Here is an 18,357-nt window from a genome sequence, read left to right on the forward strand (position 1 = left end):
TCCCTCCTGCTGTCAGACGTTGTAGCCTTTCTTCTGTGCTTATATGGGCACATAAGCACAGAAAAATAATTTTATAAACAAGAAATTCTGTGAGTTGACAAACTTGTGTGGCCTTAAACTGCTACAGCGTCCCAATTAATTTTTTTTTTTCCAGAGAGTGTCAAAGTACATTGTTAAACGGGGTACCCCTTCGTCATTAGAAGATGCTTTGAAAATAGCAAAAGTGTATGTGCTGCCTACTACAGAAATCTATAAAGTGAGGATTATGGACCTTATTGATAAAGACAAGGTAAAAACATATTCAAACGGCTGGGCTAAAACAAACGGAAACTATGCATTAAAATGTTGCCTGTTAATTGTATTATTTATCTTCTTCCACTGGAAGAGGATAAGATGCAGCATGAATCTTAAACTTTCAGATTCTGCAAGCTGAAATATAATGGATCTCCTAAACTGTCCAAATGCAAAGGCTCCAGTTTTCTCATTTAGGTTCTGCAACATGATTGTGCATGGATGCCATCACACAATAAAAGAATTAGCCTGTGCCAAGGAATAAATCAAGCATCCTTTTGTTTTTCAGTGATTATCGAGCATCTTTTGTTTGTGCAGATTCATGTTGACCTACTGTGCTTTGCAAATGCTTACAGGGAGAAGAAGTCCTAGACCTCTTAACATCTCTGCCTCTTATTGAAGCAGTGGAAATGGCAGAAAGAACGGTGATCTGTGGGAAGCTGTTATTAGAGAATAAAGTTGACAACTTTGAAGAGGTAATTTCCATAAAATAAAGCAGGACAGATAAGTAGTATATATATTTTGTACCGAAATGAGTTGTCAAAAAGCCTGTTCTTCTTATGAAAGAACGTAAGAGCCCTGCAGGGTCAAACCAGTGTTCCAGCTGGTTCAGCACCCCATTTCACGTAGTTGGCCTGGAGGGCTAACAAACTAAGGCCAAGGTCTTGCCAGTGTCGCTTCCTTGTCACTGGTATTCAGAGGTTTGCTGCCACTGCGTATGGAGGCTCCCCTTTTAGTCATAGCTAGTAGCCACTGATGGACCTATGCTCCATGGATCTCACTAAACCCCTTTAAAGCCTTATGTGCTAGTTGCCATCACTATTTCCTGTTACTGTGAGTGCCAGTTTGGTGTAGTGGTTAAGTGTGCGGACTCTTATCTGGGAGAACCGGGTTTGATTCCCCACTCCACAACTTGCACCTGCTGGAATGGCCTTGGGTCAGCCATAGCTCTGGCAGAGGTTGTCCTTGAAAGGGCAGCTGCTGTGAGAGCTCTCTCAGCCCCACCTACCTCACAGGGGAAGGGAGAAGACATAGGAGATTGTAAGCCGCTCTGAGTCTCTGATTCAGGGAGAAGGGCGGGATATAAATCTGCAATTCTTCTTCTTCTACTATGGGAAAAGAAAAAGTTCTATTTGCTTTCTCCACCCCATGCGTAATTTCATAAACTTCTGTTGCGTTTTTCCTGAAACGAATAAGCTGCAGGGCTTCTTCCTCTCCGTATCGGGAAGGTGATCCAACCCTTAACCATCTGGGCTGCCCTCTTCCCTGCTTTCCAGTTCTTCAGTATCTTGTTTTTTTGAGCTGCAGCAACCAGAAATGTGCACAGAACTCCATATAAAGCTACACCGTAGGAGACAAGCATTACAATATGAGCTGTTCTGTTTTCAGCATGGAGTTAGCTGTTTTCGCTGCTGCCACATACAAGTTAGAAGTCAAAGTGGTAGCAAAGTAACAGACAGGAAAAACAAACCGCTGTGCTGAAAAAGACTCTCACTCAAAATTTCCAAAATATAAATCAATTCATAAGTATAAGCAACAATAGCAGTAAAAAGGTCAAGCTAGTCCCCTGTGCAAGCACCAGTTGTTTTCGACTCTGGGATGACATTGCTTTCACAACATTGTGGGGTGACATTGCTTTTCACTGCAGACTTTTTACGGGGTGGTTTGCCATTGCCTTCCCCAGTCATCTACACTTTCCCCGCAGCAAGCTGGGTACTCATTTGACCAACCTCGGAAGGATGGAAGGCTGAGTCAACCTTGAGCTGGCTACCTGAATCAACTTTCGCTGGGATTGAACTCAGGTCGTGAGCAGAGGGCTCCGACTGCAGTACTTCAGCTTTACTACTTTGCACCATGGGGCTCTTGTACAATAACAGTACAATAATATATATATAGGGGACAATAATCAGCACAGCACCAAAGAAAAGTAAATGGCTCCAAAAGTCTCCTTAATCATTTAATTATAAGGCAAAAGTCCATTCTTCAGTGGAGTAGTAGTCTGTATCAGCGCCTCTCCCCCATTTAAACACCTGTCGGGTGTTTAAATGCGGGGAAAGGCAAATCACCCAGCTTTGCAGTCTCCCCGTGAGGCAGGAAAACGCAAAGGCAGTTCCCGGGCTCCCCCACCCAATTAAACACCTGCCAGGTGTTGAAATGGGGGGGGGGGCAGAGGACATCGCCTGCCTTTCCCGTCTCCCTGCCAGGCTCCGGGCTTCCCTCTGCCTTTAAACACCCCCGGCAAGGTGTTTAAATGGGGTGTGTGTGGCAGATTGTCTGCCTTTGCAGTATCCCCAGCAGGTGGGGAGATATCATTTCTTGTCACCCGGCTCCACCCCTAAAGTCTCCTGGCTCCACCCCCAAATTTTACTGGGCCAAGAAGGAGTAGTATAAAAATAACCGGACCAGGAAGGGGAAAAGTTTGGGAAACCCTGGTCTATATAATCAAGGTCAGCTTTGAAGGGTGTAATAATAGTTCATGTGATTGATTGCTTGCTGAAGGTCTCATGTTTCACTGTATAATAGCTTCTGCCAAAAGCCGGAATTATTATTTTCTATATCAGAAATTCACTTGGCAAAGAGATTTAAAGAGACAAATGCCTTCTGCAAGTCAGCAGATGGGGGCTTTGAGAGCCACATGGGGGTGTAAGAGCCACAGTTTGGCCAGCCCTGGGCTTGGGTCTGGGAAACTCAGGTTCAGATCCCCACTTGTGCCACAGAAGCTCATCAGGTGACCTGGGACCAGTCACACACTCAGCCTAGTCTACCTTACAGGGTTGTTGTGAGGATAAAACAGGGCAACAAAGTTTGCCTTTTTCACACTTCAGTCTTGCTAGTACCAGCTTCATACATTCTTTTCACCCTTCATCCCTCCTCCACAGCTGAAAATGCAGCTTTCTGTGAAAAAGATGGTTGTGAACATCCTCAAATTCTTACTGAACATTCAGAAAGGTAATCTTGCTTTATCTGTCTTTATAGCTATTTGTGTCCCACGATTCAAGAGTCTAATTCCCCTTCCCTTTTCCCTTCTTTTCCTACAGAAAATCTTGTGAAAAAAGTGGAATATGAAACAGATTTAGATGTGTTTAAAATCCTTGTTACATTGCAGGTAAGGCACAGAAATTGTATAGAGAAGTTAATTTGTGCAGTCTGATAAAGTGAAAGCAATAATTACAAATTAAATGTAGTTTTATTTATTTTATTTATTTCATTCGATTTATATCCTGCCCTACCCCACCGAAGTGGGCTCAGGGCGGCTCACAACATAAAATTCTAACAATAAATCAAAAATTAAAATACATTAATAATTTACACAGTAAAATAAAACACAATTGTCAGTGTGCTATGCTACAGTCTTCTTAAAATTCAGGTATTCAGATGCCGGTCAGTTGTATGCCAACCGGAAGAGGACTGTCTTACAGACCCTGCGGAACTGCCCAAGGTCCTGCAGGGCCCTCACCTCCTCCGGCAGTTGGTTCCACCAGCAAGGGGCTGTGATCGAAAAAGCCCTGTCCCTAGTTGACTTCAGACGGGCCTCCTTTGGCCCGGGAATTGTAAGGAGATTCTGAGAACCCGATCTCAGCACTCTCTGGGGAACATATGGGGAGAGACGGTCCCTAAGGTAGGCAGGTCCTAGGCCATATAGGGCTTTAAAGGTAATAACCAGCACCTTGTACCGAACTCCGTATATTATCGGCAGCCAGTGCAGTCCCCGAAGCCCCGGCTGGATGTGCTCCCATCTAGGGAGCCCTAATAACAGCCAGATGTCAAAAGGTAAAGGTAGTCCCCTGTTCAAGTACTGAGTTGTCACTGAGCCGTGGGGTGATGTCACATCACGATGTTTTCTTGGCAGACTTTTTACGGGGTGGTTTGCCACTGCCTTCCCCAGTCTACACTCGTATAAATGTGACATTTAAAATGCCCATGTGTACCAAAAAACCCCAAACCGCTTCTTTACTGGTCTCATTAGGTCTATACTTTGCATTTAGAAGATAACAGGTTCATATCCACTATCTCTAAAGGATCTGTGGTCAAAAGGCTGTGGGGAGAAATCCCTGTTTGAAACCATAGCGAGTTGTTCCCAGAGTAGACAAAACTGGATTTTGATGGCTTGGAAACCCAGGAAAAGCATCTTGCATCCTAGATGTGGCTGGCATGTGTTATTCCAGCACTTGTTGATGTTGAGAAATTCACTGTGTGGAGAAGCTGGAGTCATAGCAGCTGGGTTTCAATTGTTCACTTTTTTCCATCCCTCTTGCCCAGGAGAATTTTGATATCATGATTTCAGCCAAGGATTATGAGAATCCAATACTAAGATCTCAGCTGCTTGAAGACCATATCAAAGCTTATGGAAAAACGCAAGAAGATGATGCCAATTCAAAGGACAGCCGTGTAAAGAAACCGCTGTCGGAGTTAAGACTTTACAGACTGGCTTCACTTCTTCAACAGGATGAGCTAGAACTGGTGTCAGAGCTGGTGCTGAAAGCGTTGGATGCCGGACAAGTAGAAGAGGCACTCAAGATATGCAGGTCGCTCATTTTAAATATCGTCTCGTGTTCTCAGCTCAAAAGCTTGCGAAATTCAAAACAAATAATATAGCAAAACAACAGCGTGATAACAAACACCATCGTAAAGTTGACAACAAAACCACAGCATAAAACCATTGTTTCAAAGAACCTAGTCTTCTCACTGGGACTCAAGGCAAATTACAAAATATAGAAGCATTTCAGTCAGTGTAAGACATCCAATAAGCCAGGGGTGGCCAAACTTGTTTAACGTAAGAGCCATATAGAATAAATGTCAGATGTTTGAGAGCTGTAAGACATGAACATCAGATGTTTCAGGGAAGGAAGGAAAGCAAATAGATGGAGAGAGAGAGGTAGAAAGAAAGCAACTTTAACTGACTAGCTTAGATAGATGGAGTGGTGAGGGCTTCCAGAGCAACACAATATCTGTGAAAGAGCCACATGTGGCTCCTGAGCCTCAGTTTGGCCACCCCTGCAATAAACAATGCAGTGGGATCAGAATTAGAATGAGCAAAACAGTCATTTTTCTAAGACATGGCATGGCATTACAACAGGAAGTGAATTGCAAAAGTAGAAGATGCATTAACAGCAAGAAAGATATTGGATTTATATCCCACCCTATACTCTGAATCTCAGAGTCTCAGAGCGGCTCACAATCTCCTTTACCTTCCCCCCCCCCACAACAGACACCCTGTGAGGTAGGTGGGGCTGAGAGAGCTCTTACAGCAGCTGCCCTTTCAAGGACAACTCCCGTGAGAGCTATAGCTGACCCAAGGCCATTCCAGCAGCTGCAAGTTGAGTGGGGAATCAAACCCGGATCTCCCACATAAGAGTCCAGACACTTAACCACTACACCGAACTGGCTCTCTGGCGATGCATGCAGTCTTAGACTATTGCAATGTCTGTTGAAATATACTACTACAATTCTGTTCCCCTACAAAAAGTCTCCTGAGTCATTACGCTACAGTTCTCAATTCTTTATAAAAACTGAATATTTCTGTTTTGCACATTCTACAAAATGGCAGGAGTATGGGGGGCCATCCTGAATTCCTCCGACAGACATTTCCAGAATGCAGGGGCCACCACAGAAAACACATGCCTCAAGCAGGCAAAGAACATAAGAGAAGCCATGTTGGATCAGGCCAATGGCCCATCCAGTCCAACACTGTGTCACACAGTGGCCCAAAAAATTTATATATAGATAGATAGATATAGATAGATAGATAGATAGATAGATAGATAGATAGATAGATAGATAGATAGATAGATAGATAGATATATAGATATATAGATATATATATACACACACACACACACACATATACACACACTGTGGCTAATAGCCACTGATGGACCCCTGCTCCATATTTTTATCTAACCACCTCTTGAAGCTGTCTATGCTTGTAGCTGCTACCACCTCCTGTGGCAGTGAATTCCAACATGTTAATCACCCTTTTATCCGTTTTAACCTGACTGCTCAGCAATTTCATCGAATGCCCACGAGTTCTTGTATTGTGAGAAAGGGAGAAAAATACTTCTTTCTCTACTTTCTCCATCCCATGCATAATCTTGTAAACCTCTATCATGTCACCCCGCAGTCGACGTTTCTCCAAGCTAAAGAGCCCCAAGCGTTTTAACCTTTCTTCAAAGATTTCTTAATCATAAACACTGGTCTTAAATGGCCCCCAACTAATGTTTGATACCAACTACATTTTTTGGGGGGGGGGCGGGGGGAGTTCCAGCTAATTAGCTAAATTTTAAACACAGTTGGCATATCTGGGTTGCTGGAGGAACGTGGCAAAGGTGGGTTTGCATTAACAGGAAAAGCTGTCCAGTCACTCATTCCCTTCTGAAAACGGGGGTACATGGATTGCAGTCTTTGAAGATAAAAGGCAGATTGATATGACTCCGCAGGGATGGAATTCTAGCAGGAGCTCCTTTACATATTAGACCACACACCTCTGATGTAGCCAATCCTCCAAGAGCTTACAAAAAAGAGCCTTGTAAGCTTTTGGAGGATTGGCTACATCAGGGGTGTGTGGCCTAATATGCAAAGGAGCTCCTGCTAGAATTCCACCTCTGGATATATTATTGCAGTCCTTGACACTTCCTGGTCCCAGATGGGTTGGGGCTTTTGACGGAATGACCTATTTGTCCCGTGCAACGTTGCAGATCTTCATCGTGGTCTCTGTGCAGTTCCACACATGGAGTCTTGCCGCAGGCAACGGATCCATACCTCGGAGTCTCCAATAGCTGGCCTAGAGCGTTTTTTTGGCACGCTTTTCCGCTCGCTGTGGGGAGCAGGCATTGACTGCGCATGCCTGGAGCGAGCGGGAGGTACCCTTCCCACTCAGTTTCTTATCTCTATTCTGTCATTTTTCATCCTTATATAATTTTTTTTTTTTTAAAAAAAGCCCTAGTTTCTGCGCTTTCCTTTTCCTGTTTTTCTCCCCTCCCTTGTCTGGAGCGTATGGAAGGGAAAATTACTTTTAAAAAGTGTCGGAGGTGCGGCTCTAAAACGCCCACTTCAGACGGACACTCTTACTGTCTTTTCTGCTTGGGTGAAGCTCATTGGGTAAATACTTGCCCCCATTGCGCCAACTTTGGCAAACAGGCACGAAAAAATCGAGCGGCTTGACTTCAAAGTTTCCTGCTCGAAAAATCTCTCCGGGCTATGCCCAGCTCTGATTCGTCGCCTCCCCCACATCGAGCGGGAGATTCGGCTGCGTTGGCTGCTCCTCAACTCCATAAGAAGCATAAGTCCGACAAGAGAGCATCCAAGCACTCCGACACCAGCCACAAGGCTTCGAAGAAGTCTCGCCATACTGATCCGTCGGCCTCAGCTCCGAAGAAATCTCACGATCCGACAAGGTCGACTCCGACAACCTCTCCGAGGGCTACCACTTCAACTACCATAGCGACAACTATGGCGTCGGTTTCTACCCACTCGGCTCCAACCCAACCTCTAGTTCCACCAGAGCTTTCAGCGCCCTCCAACATCATCTCCGACATGCCTCGTTTCACTCCTCACTCTCCAGCTGTAGTTGAGGTCATACCGGTCCGATCGCGTTCGCCCTCGGTCCATAGCGTGATGCCGTTCGACATCCTCGGACCCGACCCGCGTTCGGATCCGACTTTCTCTCAGGAGCATCCCCGGTCTTTGCTACAGGCAGGATCCTTTCAAGACATTGGAGTCTCTCCTCTGTACCGAGAGTCTTCAACAAAGGTTTCTACCCAACATGTCCGATCTCGCTCACCAGTTAGATGTCATGATTTCCGTTCATGCTCTCCAGTCTACCATGAGTACCAGGACTATTATCAGACGGGTCGATATGAGTATTCTTCACTCTCCAGATCTCCATCTCCCAGACACCGCCGAGGCTACCATCGCTACTCTCGTTCCCCCTTGGATGAGGGTTTCCGTCGCTCTCGGTACCGTGAATTAGACGTCGCGTCCCATAGAGACCGGGAAATATTAACACCTCGGGTCCGTGACTTCGAATCTCCTTGGTACCGTGAGCCCTCTCGAACCCGGGACCCAGAGTATCTCTCTTCTCGAGTCTGTGAACCTCTTCGGTACCGGGAATCTTAGATGCCTTGAACAGCTTCCGCCACCATATCTTCGGCTCCGGTCACAACCTCTGCATCTGCCACGGCTTCAACTGCCATGCAGTTACTGTCCAAATCTCCCGAGGGACCGTGCTTCCACATCTGCACCTACCAAGCCTTTAACTTCTCCCGCAACCGAGGGATCCCAATCCGACAGGGACAGTTCTGGCTCTTCTGAGTCCGAAGATCCTCCTGGCTCTCCTGCCTCCGATTCCACACATCCAACCCGTCTCTCTCCATCTGACGGTTCAAAGGCCTGCCTTAATCTGATCACCACTATGGCGGAGGCCCTGAATGTTATTCTTCCTTCGGACTCACCCAAGATTTCACACGTGGTCCACAATCTCGTTCAGGCAGATTTCCCAGCAGGGTCACTCCTACCTATGCTGCCAGTGCACTTGGAGGGATTGCGTGAGGCCTGGGACAAACCTGCTTCGATCCCACCTACTTCGAAGCGTTTTGACTCCCTGTACAGAGTACATGCTCCAGAATCCAAATTTTTAGCCTCACATCCTGCTCTAAACTCTATCATCTTGCACTCTGCAACTAAAGCCAAACCATCCAGACATCCTACTCCTCCTAACCGTGAGGGCCGGAAGCTGGACACCCTGGCTCGCAAGATTTACAATCTCGCCTCTGCTAATTAGAAAGGTAACAATTATCTGGTTTATTTTTCTGCATATATATTTAATCTCGCCAACCAATTTACTTCTCTCGTTCCTTCTCTCCCTGAAACGTCTCAGAGAGTCGCATCCAACTTAGTCTCCGAGCTCTCTAGAGTTTCCAAACAACAAATAAACACCATCAGACATGCCGTTTCTTGCTCATCTAGAGTTTTTGCATCATCCGTTGCACTACGTTGACCCGCTTGGCTAAGATCCACAAACCTGCAACCGGAAATCAAACAAAAAATCAAAGATCTACCCTTTGATGGCCTTGGCCTCTTTCATGCTTCCACAGATGAGGTCCTTACTTCAGTAGATGACGGCTGCAAGAGGGCAAAGCGCCTTGGAGTTTCTCAGTCAGCCTCTCAGCAGTTCAACCGAACTAAGCCTTGGAGACCATCTTTTCAGAGGCGTCAATGCTCTCCTAAACAATCTGACTACAGGAAGAGAAAAACTCCTCAACAGAAACACCCTTTTCAACGGAGGCCACGCTCTCAACGGGCCAAGAAGTCTTCCCAGCCAGCCAAGCAGTCTCTTTGACTCCCCTCTGCATCTCACCCAACAGCTGAATCCCTGTTATCAAACACAACTCTTCCCGTTCTATCCAACCTGGGCGCCACCTCACCGCCACTATTTTGTTGTTACTCCACCATCCCCTCATCTCAAACAAGAGATTCTAGACCTGCTCCAAAAGAATACCATAGAACCTGTTCCTCCCCACCATCAGGGGACAGGTTTCTACTCACGATACTTCCTAGTGCCCAAGAGGGATGGGGGCAAGAGACTCATTCTGGATCTCAGGAGGCTAAACAAGTGGATAGTCTACAAGAAATTCAGAATGATCTCCGTTCAATCCATCCTCTCCCTGATTCCGTAGGATTCTTGGATGGCTTCCCTGGATCTCCAGGATGCCTATTTCCACGTCACCATCAGACCTCAGCACCGCAAGTATCTCCGCTTTGCCATGGGACAACATCACTTCCAGTATCGATCTCTCCCGTTCGGGCTGTCCACTGCCCCAAGGGTGTTCACGAAGTGCATGGCAGTGGTGGCAGCTGCTCTGCGTCTTTGCAACATCCCCGTGTTCCCGTACATAGACAACTGGTTGCTCATTGCTCCGACAGCACATCAGTTGGTGAAGAATCTCAAAACAACACTCTCCCTTCTCGCCTCCTTGGGCCTGTGCGTGAATGCTACCAAGTCTCACCTCACCCCAACACAGGACCTACAGTTTATAGGTGCTCGTTTCTGCACATCTCCTCAGCTTGTTTTTCTTCTCAGGGATTGCGCCCACACTATTCTGTCCTTGGCCCAGGAGGTCCTACGTGCCCCAACACAACCTGCAATTACCATCCAACATCTTCTGGGCCTCATGGCCGCAACAACCTCTGTTCTTCGCTTTGCAAGACTGCGTATGCGACCGCTCCAGCTTTGGTTTGTTCGTGCCTACCCTCCACGCGTACAACCACAGAATACCATTCTCACGGTACCTCAGAGGGTTCAACTCTCCCTTTTCTGGTGATAGATAATTTTTTTTTTATTTTATTTTTTATTTATTTATTTATATCCCGCCCTCCCCGCCGGAGCAGGCTCAGGGCGGCTGGTGGACAGTACCAGACGATCTGCTTTGCAGAATGCCTTTTGTTCTTCCTCCTCCTTCTGTCATCGTGACTACAGATGCCTCCAAGTGGGAATGGGGAGCCCACTTAGAGGACAAGACTGTCAGGGGTCTGTGGACTGCGCCCGAGAGGGCTGTGCATATAAACTGCCTAGAACTTATTGCTGTTCACAGGGCTCTTCAATCGTTTCTTCCGTCCGTAATCAACCGACATGTCCAAATCACAACCGACAATATGGCCGCAGTTCTTTATGTGAACAAGCAGGGCGGGACCAGGTCTGTCTGTCTGTGCTGCATAGCTATAGTCCTTTGGGAATGGTGCATCAAACACAGCATCTACCTGACTGCCATTCACCTTAAGAACATAAGAACATAAGAGAAGCCATGTTAGATCAGGCCAATGGCCCATCCAGTCCAACATTCTGTGTCACACAGCGGCCAAATATATATATATATATATATATATACCTTCCAGGGATAGAGAATGTGTTGGCTGACTCTCTCAGCAGGATTTGCATAGACGACCACGGATGGTCCCTCAATCCACGATACTTGCATCGCATCTTTGCATGCTTCGGGATTCCAAGAGTAGATTTTTTGCTACAAAGGACAATTCGAAATACCCTCTCTTTTATACCAGGAGAGGCAACGATGCTTTCCTTCACAGTTGGAGGGGTCCTCTTCATTACCTTTTTTCCACCAACCCCTCTAATTACCCGATCTCTACTCAAAATTGCTCAGGACGGTACAGACTGCATACTGATAGCGCCATGGTGGCCATGGCAACCGTGGTTCATGAGACTCCTTCAAATGTCCCATCACACTTATCACCGCCTTCTCCTGGCAGACGATCTCCTCACCCAGAGTCACGGCCAGGTATGGCACAACCCTCAAATTCTACGGCTTACAGCATGGCCACATTTTTACCACAGCCACATTTTTACCACCAAGAGTAGCGGAAGTTATCCTGAATGCCTGAAAACCTTCTACCAGGCGTTCATACCAGTGCAAGTGGAAGCGCTTCTGCTCTTTTGCATCCTCTCAACAACTTGATCCACAGTCTGTACCTCTCCCTTCCATCCTGGATTACCTGCTGTCTCTATAGGTGTCGGGTCTCAGCTATTCCTCTTTAAAGGTTCATCTTTCAGCCATTTCTGCTTTCCATGAGCCTATTGACAGTCAGACTGTTTTCTCCCATAGACTGTCCAAATCATTCCTCAAGGGCGTGTTGCACCTTCACCCTCCTATCAAACCAATTGTGCCAGTTTGGAGTTTGTCATTAGTTCTTGCACAACTTATGAAGCCCCCGTTTGAACCCTTGGCTACTGTGGACCTCGATCTTCTTTCTTGGAAGACTGCCCTGTTGGTTGCTCTCACTTCTGGCAAGCGGGCCAGTGACGTGTGTGCCTTCCGCTCTGACCCACCTTATTCAGTCTTTCATAGGAACAAGGTGGTCCTGAGAGCAGATCCTGCTTTCTTACCCAAGGTTGTATTGAAGTTTCATCTTTCAACTTCTACTTCGTTGCCCACGTTTTTTCCTAATCCTAAGGACTCTGGACAAAGAGCTGTACACACCCTCGATGTTAGAACCCTCGATGTCTTTTTATCTTTCTCGTACACAACCTTTCCGTAAGGACCCTAACTTGTTTGTGGCCTACGTCAATCCTCAAAGAGGATGCAAAATTTCTACCCAGAGATTCTCTAACTGGGTATCCACGGCAATCCGGTTGTGTTACGAAGTTGCTAAGCAACCTTTACCTGAAGGCCTTAAGGCTCACTCGACTAGAGCAGTCTTGACCTCCTCGGCCTTCTTGGAGGGCGTCTCCATAGAGGACATTTGCTCTGCTGCATCATGGTCCTCGCCATCCACGTTCGTCTCCCACTATGCTTTGGACGTTCGTGCCAGACGAGACGCCTTCTTCAGCCAAGTGGTCCTCAGGTCCATCTTCCACTGAAATCACCCCAGGTGAGTGCATGCATACGTTGTAAGTATGAGAATGTTGCCAGCACCCACCTTCCTTCTGGACTTTCAGCTTGCTAGTCACCCATGTGTGGGACTGCACAGAGACCACGATGAAGATAAACAGGTTGCGTACCTGTAACTGATGATCTTTGAGTGGTCATCTGTGCAGTCACACACGCCCACCCAGCCTTTCCCTCTGCTGGCTTTTTCTGCCTTGGATTTACCTTTGTAGACTGTCAGTAGCGGCTGGAAGAAACTGAGTGGGAAGGGCACCTCCTGCTCACTCCAGGAATGCGCAGTCAATGCCTGCTCCCCAGGGCGAGCGGAAAAGCGCGCCAAAAACGCTCTAGGCGAGCTATTGGAGACTCCGAGGTACGGATCCGCTGCCTGCGGCAAGACCCCACGTGTGGGACTGCACAGATGACCACTCGAAGATCATCAGTTACAGGTAAGCAACCTGTTTTTCAGTGTGCTGTCTGGAAGTTGTGTTGATCACCTTGCATTATTTTGTTACTTATAGGTATTTCTGTTGCTCAAGTTAATTTTTTCCTATACTCCTCCCCCTTCCTCCAGGGATTTTTATGAACGTCACCTCAACGAACAAGCAGGAGAGCTGCTGTTTTTAGCATGTCGAAAGCTCTGTCATACGTTTGATTTGACTAGCATGACAGTCACGTATGAAGGATTAACTCTTCCAGAAGTGGTCCACAGCATGGCATGCAAAGCAGCTACAATCTGCAGCCGCGGTAAGTGCCTGTAATACTTTCACCTGTTGCCTTCTGGGAAAATCTGGTCTGCAGGATTTAAAGATGCAAAACTGTACATGTTCAAAGACTTATAGTTTTGAGGATTTGTTTTACCACTTTACATATTGCTATAAATGTTTCCATAGAGCCCCATGGCGCAGAGTGGTAAAGCTGCAGTACTGCAATCCTAAGCTCTGCTCATGACCTGAGTTCAGTCCCCGTGGAAGCTGGGTTTAGGTAGCTGGCTCGAGGTTGACTCAGCCTTCCATCCTTCTGAGGTCGGTCAAATGAGTCCCCAGCTTGTTGGGGGGGAAGTGTAGATGACTGGGGAAGGCAATGGCAAACCACCCCGTAAAAAGTCTGCCGTGAAAACGTGATGTGACGTCATCCCACAGTCGGAAACGACTAGTGCTTGCACCAGCGGCTGCCTTTACCTTTATTTATTTATTTATTCTATAACTTATATCCCGCCCTTCCCACAAAATGGCTCAGGGCGGCTCACAGCAAACCATAAAACAATAAAACGGAGTTCAGAATTATTACATTTAAAAGTTAAAACATTTAAAAACCTTAAAATTTTTAACATTAAATCTATGCCGTATGAGTCACAGAAGTCTTAATAAGCTACATTTATTTCCCAGTCAGGCGTAGGCTAACCGGAAGAGGGTTGTCTTACAGGCCCTGCGGAACTGAGCAAGGTCCCGCAGGGCCCTCACCTCTTCCGGCAGCTGGTTCCACCACGTAGGGGCCATTGTGGAAAAGGCCCTGTCTCTGGTTGTCGTGAGACGGACTTCCTTAGGCCCGGGGATGGTGAGAAGGTTTTGAGTCCCAGACCTCAGTACTCTCTGGGGAATGTGTGGGGAGAGACGGTCCTTCAGGTAGGCAGATCCCAGGCCATAGAGGGCTTTAAAGGTAATGACCAGCACCTTGTACCGGACTCGGTATGTTATAAATGTTTTCCAAGGTTTGGAAAACCAGGAGAAGGGTGGTACCTACCTGTGCATTCCAAAAACTTTTAAAAATGCAGAATGTGCGTTTTCCAATGCTGACGTTCCTGTTAATTGTCCTTGCACGAAACTGAGAGCAGAGCATGTCAGAGAGCTCATTCTTTAATAAAAATCAAATCACCGAACTGTTAATACCTTGTTAACGTTTAAATCAAAACTTGGGGTAGTTTAAATGGTTGCTTAACAACTTTCGTTTACTGATTTCATGCAAAATGTTTCATTTTGTTTCTTTTTTTTGAAAATGCCATTTGTTTTGTCCAAGAGAATTTAAACCTTTTTGGTTTCTCCTCCCAGATCTCTTATTAGATGCTGCAGAGCTTTGTAGATATACCTCGCTTGCCTGTGAAATTTACGACAAGTGCCAAATCGAAGACACCGGAGTTATGACAAAGGTGATGTAGGACCACATAATAGCTGTTCTTGGTGGTGCCTTCTGTTTCAAGCTAGGGCACTAAGGGAATCTGCGCTAAGGTAAAAAGGATGAAGCGTGAGGTGTGTCAAAGTGTTCCTCTTCTTTCAGCTGTTTGCTTCCATTCGTAACTCCAGAGAGCCAGTTGGGTGTAGTGGTGAAGTGCACGGACTCTTATCTGGGAGAACCGGGTTTGATTCCCCACTCCTCCACTTGCAGCTGTTGGAATGGCCTTGGGTCAGCCAGAGCTCTCTTATCAGGGAGAACCAGGTTTGATTCCACACTCCTCCACTTGCAGCTGCTGGAATGGCCTTGGGTCAGCCAGAGCTCTCTTATCTGGGAGAACCGGGTTTGATTCCCCCCTCCTCCACTTGCAGCTGCTGGAATGGCCTTGGGTCAGCCAGAGCTCTCTTATCTGGGAGAACCAGGTTTGATTCCCCACTCCTCCACTTGCAGCTGCTGGAATGGCCTTGGGTCAGCCAGAGCTCTCTTATCTGGGAGAACCGGGTTTGATTCCCCCCTCCTCCACTTGCAGCTGCTGGAATGGCCTTGGGTCAGCCAGAGCTCTCTTATCTGGGAGAACCAGGTTTGATTCCCCACTCCTCCACTTGCACCTGCTGGAATGGCCTTGGGTCAGCCAGATCTCTCTTATCTGGGAGAACCGGGTTTGATTCCCCACTCCTCCACTTGCACCTGCTGGAATGGCCTTGGGTCAGCCAGAGCTCTCTTATCTGGGAGAACCGGGTTTGATTCCCCACTCCTCCATTTGCACCTGCTGGAATGGCCTTGGGTCAGCCAGAGCTCTCTTATCTGGGAGAACCGGGTTTGATTCCCCACTCCTCCACTTGCACCTGCTGGAATGGCCTTGGGTCAGCCATAGCTCTCTTATCTGGGAGAACCGGGTTTGATTCCCCCCTCCTCCACTTGCAGCTGCTGGAATGGCCTTGGGTCAGCCATAGCTCTCTTATCTGGGAGAACCGGGTTTGATTCCCCCCTCCTCCACTCGCAGCTGCTGGAATGGCCTTGGGTCAGCCATAGCTCTCTTATCTGGGAGAACCGGGTTTGATTCCCCCCTCCTTCACTTGCAGCTGCTGGAATGGCCTTGGGTCAGCCATAGCTCTCTTATCTGGGAGAACCGGGTTTGATTCCCCACTCCTCCACTTGCACCTGCTGGAATGGCCTTGGGTCAGCCATAGCTCTCTGATCTGGGAGAACCGGGTTTGATTCCCCACTCCTCCACTTGCAGCTGCTGGCATGGCCTTGGGTCAGTCATGGCTCTCTTATCTGGGAGAACCAGGTTTGATTCCCCACTCCTCCACTTGCAGCTGCTGGAATGGCCTTGGGTCAGTCATGGCTCTCTTATCTGGGAGAACCAGGTTTGATTCCCCACTCCTCCACTTGCAGCTGCTGGAATGGCTTTGGGTCAGCCATAGCTCTGGCAGAGCTGTCCTTGAAAGGGGTAATTTAAGAACCAATGACAGGATTCTGTACCATTTTGCATTCTGGGCCACTGACTACAAGCTATGTATGGCTCTGCTCACTGTGCCGGATTCCTCGTCTGATGAAGTGTGCTTAAGAGCGCACGAAAGCTTACGTTCTGAATAAAACTAAGTTGGTCTTAAAGGTGCAATCGACTTCTATTTCGTTCTTCCAATAAGGACAGGGCTGGGTTTTAAGAAGCATTTGTTGTTTTTTCCCTTCATTTATTCCCTGCCTTTCTCCTCGATGGAGACCCAAAGTTGCTTTACCTCATTTCCTTCCATTGCAAGAGACTTCAGCACCAGTGTGCTGCCTTCTGCCTCTTGCGTAAGGGAACAGTTGCAGGTAGGCAGTCCAAACCAAGCCGAGGGCCTAGCGAGAGAAGCCGTCTCTGTCGTGCCTGCTGAGCTCATTCTTCTCTGCCTTTTGTGCAGTCTTGACAATCCTAGCAATTCCTTCCTTTGTGCAGGCAGCACCTTCTGGAGCTGAGAAAGACCCAGGCATGGAGTGGGCTTTGGATTATTTTTTCACTGAAGAAGGAGCAGTCCTGGATCCACCTGTTGTACTTCCCATTGCATATGACATTGCTTCTTGGATGCTTCCTCTTGCAGGTAACCTGTCCGTTTAAGCCATTTTCAAGTCTTGTCCCCTGCCTCTTTTAAAGTAAATCCATATTAGATGCTAATGACAGGTTTTTTTTCTTCCACTGTTTTGGGGGACCACGCGTTTTCATCATACGTCGCTGCCTACCTTGCAGAGCAGAAGAGGGATCCTCTCGATTGTACCAGTTTGGCACATAGCCCCTTAATACCAGGTATTTGCACAGTGCCACATAAAAGTTGCTCAAAAAGGGAGAGGGAGCAAAAATGTTCTTTTCAAGTACAAATCCAAATGCAGATTTGGCCTGGGATCCAAAGTGTTAGGTATATTCAAGAGTTTGGACTTTGCAGATTTTTGTCCTGTCTGTTGTTGCTTCACTCACTCACTTTTTCAGCAATCTGGAGCCTAGTGTGGGTTTCTCACTTCTTAAGGATTCTGAGGACAGCCCCAGCCCTTGATAGTTGCCCTCTGGGCACCCTGAGTTTCCTGGGTACCTCATTACTACTTGATAAGTCCTGACTTCCTAGCTTGTCCCCCAGCCCCCCCCCAAAAGAAGGGAGGTTGAGAGTCTCCCCAGTGTTTCCTTCTGTCAGGGTCCCCTCATGCAAATCTCCTGTTTCCAAGGTTATTGGCTTTCCTACGGCCCCTGTATCTGTCAAATCTGTCAGTCCCCTGCAAGTTGCAATGTCTCCCTCCCATTTCCTGGCTCTGGTTAGTCCCTTGGAGAACAGTTTATGCTGCCTCCGGCCTGGAGCCTCCTTGCCCTCCTCAAGATCGCCTAAGTAGCCTGAAGCGGCTGTGATGTCACTTCTGGTTTCCTCAGCTGGCTGTGACATTCCTTCCTGCTTTTGGAAAGAGGTTGATCTGCACTTTGCCACTCAGGGCTGCCTTCTCACCTTGCATTCATGTTTATCAGCCGGGGTGGGGCCTGTGCTGTTTGTCCTGTAGCATTTTGTGAGGCATCTCTGGGTCCCATCTAGAGCCACTGAAAACATAAGAGTATGTTTGTTATTGTCTAATTCCAGTAGGTTTCCAGCAGCGTAGTTTACTGTCAGTCAAGCCTGCCTTACAAAGCTTTAACGTCCTTTATAATATGAACCTCCAGTTCTATAATGGGGGGATTTTTTTTTCCCTAGGGAAAAACCTCTGCTTGCCCCTAAGGGCCCCCATGTCTGTTCTGCTCGACAAGCTGCAAGAATGCAGTCAGCATGAATTGAGCTTGAGACTGATTCATACCTCTTTGGGTTCTGTCGCTCAGCATGTAATCGGAGACGTTATAAATGTTGACCTGGCTGCAAAGGTATGGATTCTTTGTTGAGACTACTTGGTTAATGCTTGTTTTAGTTGGGTCTGATATTGAATATCTATCAGCGTACTGAAAATGATGTGTATGGAACCTGTGTGCATAAAATGCGCGGTTCTGCAGGCCAAGAACAAAATTAAATTT

The 18,357-nt window shown here is 47.2% G+C and overlaps 1 protein-coding gene across 1 annotated transcript in view; it reads left to right on the forward strand.

Moving 5' to 3' along the window:
• KNTC1 (kinetochore associated 1) overlaps positions 1-18,357 on the forward strand; it is an 81,518-nt gene that overhangs the window by 32,643 nt on the left and 30,518 nt on the right. The window contains exons 28-37 of the mRNA XM_060249171.1: positions 155-289; positions 648-767; positions 3,171-3,240; positions 3,330-3,397; positions 4,552-4,817; positions 13,243-13,415; positions 14,717-14,814; positions 16,780-16,921; positions 17,002-17,124; positions 18,047-18,210. Of these exons, the coding sequence (XP_060105154.1) occupies positions 155-289; positions 648-767; positions 3,171-3,240; positions 3,330-3,397; positions 4,552-4,817; positions 13,243-13,415; positions 14,717-14,814; positions 16,780-16,921; positions 17,002-17,124; positions 18,047-18,210 (1,359 nt within the window). The remainder of the gene's footprint in view (positions 1-154; positions 290-647; positions 768-3,170; positions 3,241-3,329; positions 3,398-4,551; positions 4,818-13,242; positions 13,416-14,716; positions 14,815-16,779; positions 16,922-17,001; positions 17,125-18,046; positions 18,211-18,357) is intronic.

The sequence above is a fragment of the Heteronotia binoei genome, chromosome 11 (assembly GCF_032191835.1).
Source record: "Heteronotia binoei isolate CCM8104 ecotype False Entrance Well chromosome 11, APGP_CSIRO_Hbin_v1, whole genome shotgun sequence".
Taxonomy (NCBI): domain Eukaryota; kingdom Metazoa; phylum Chordata; class Lepidosauria; order Squamata; family Gekkonidae; genus Heteronotia; species Heteronotia binoei.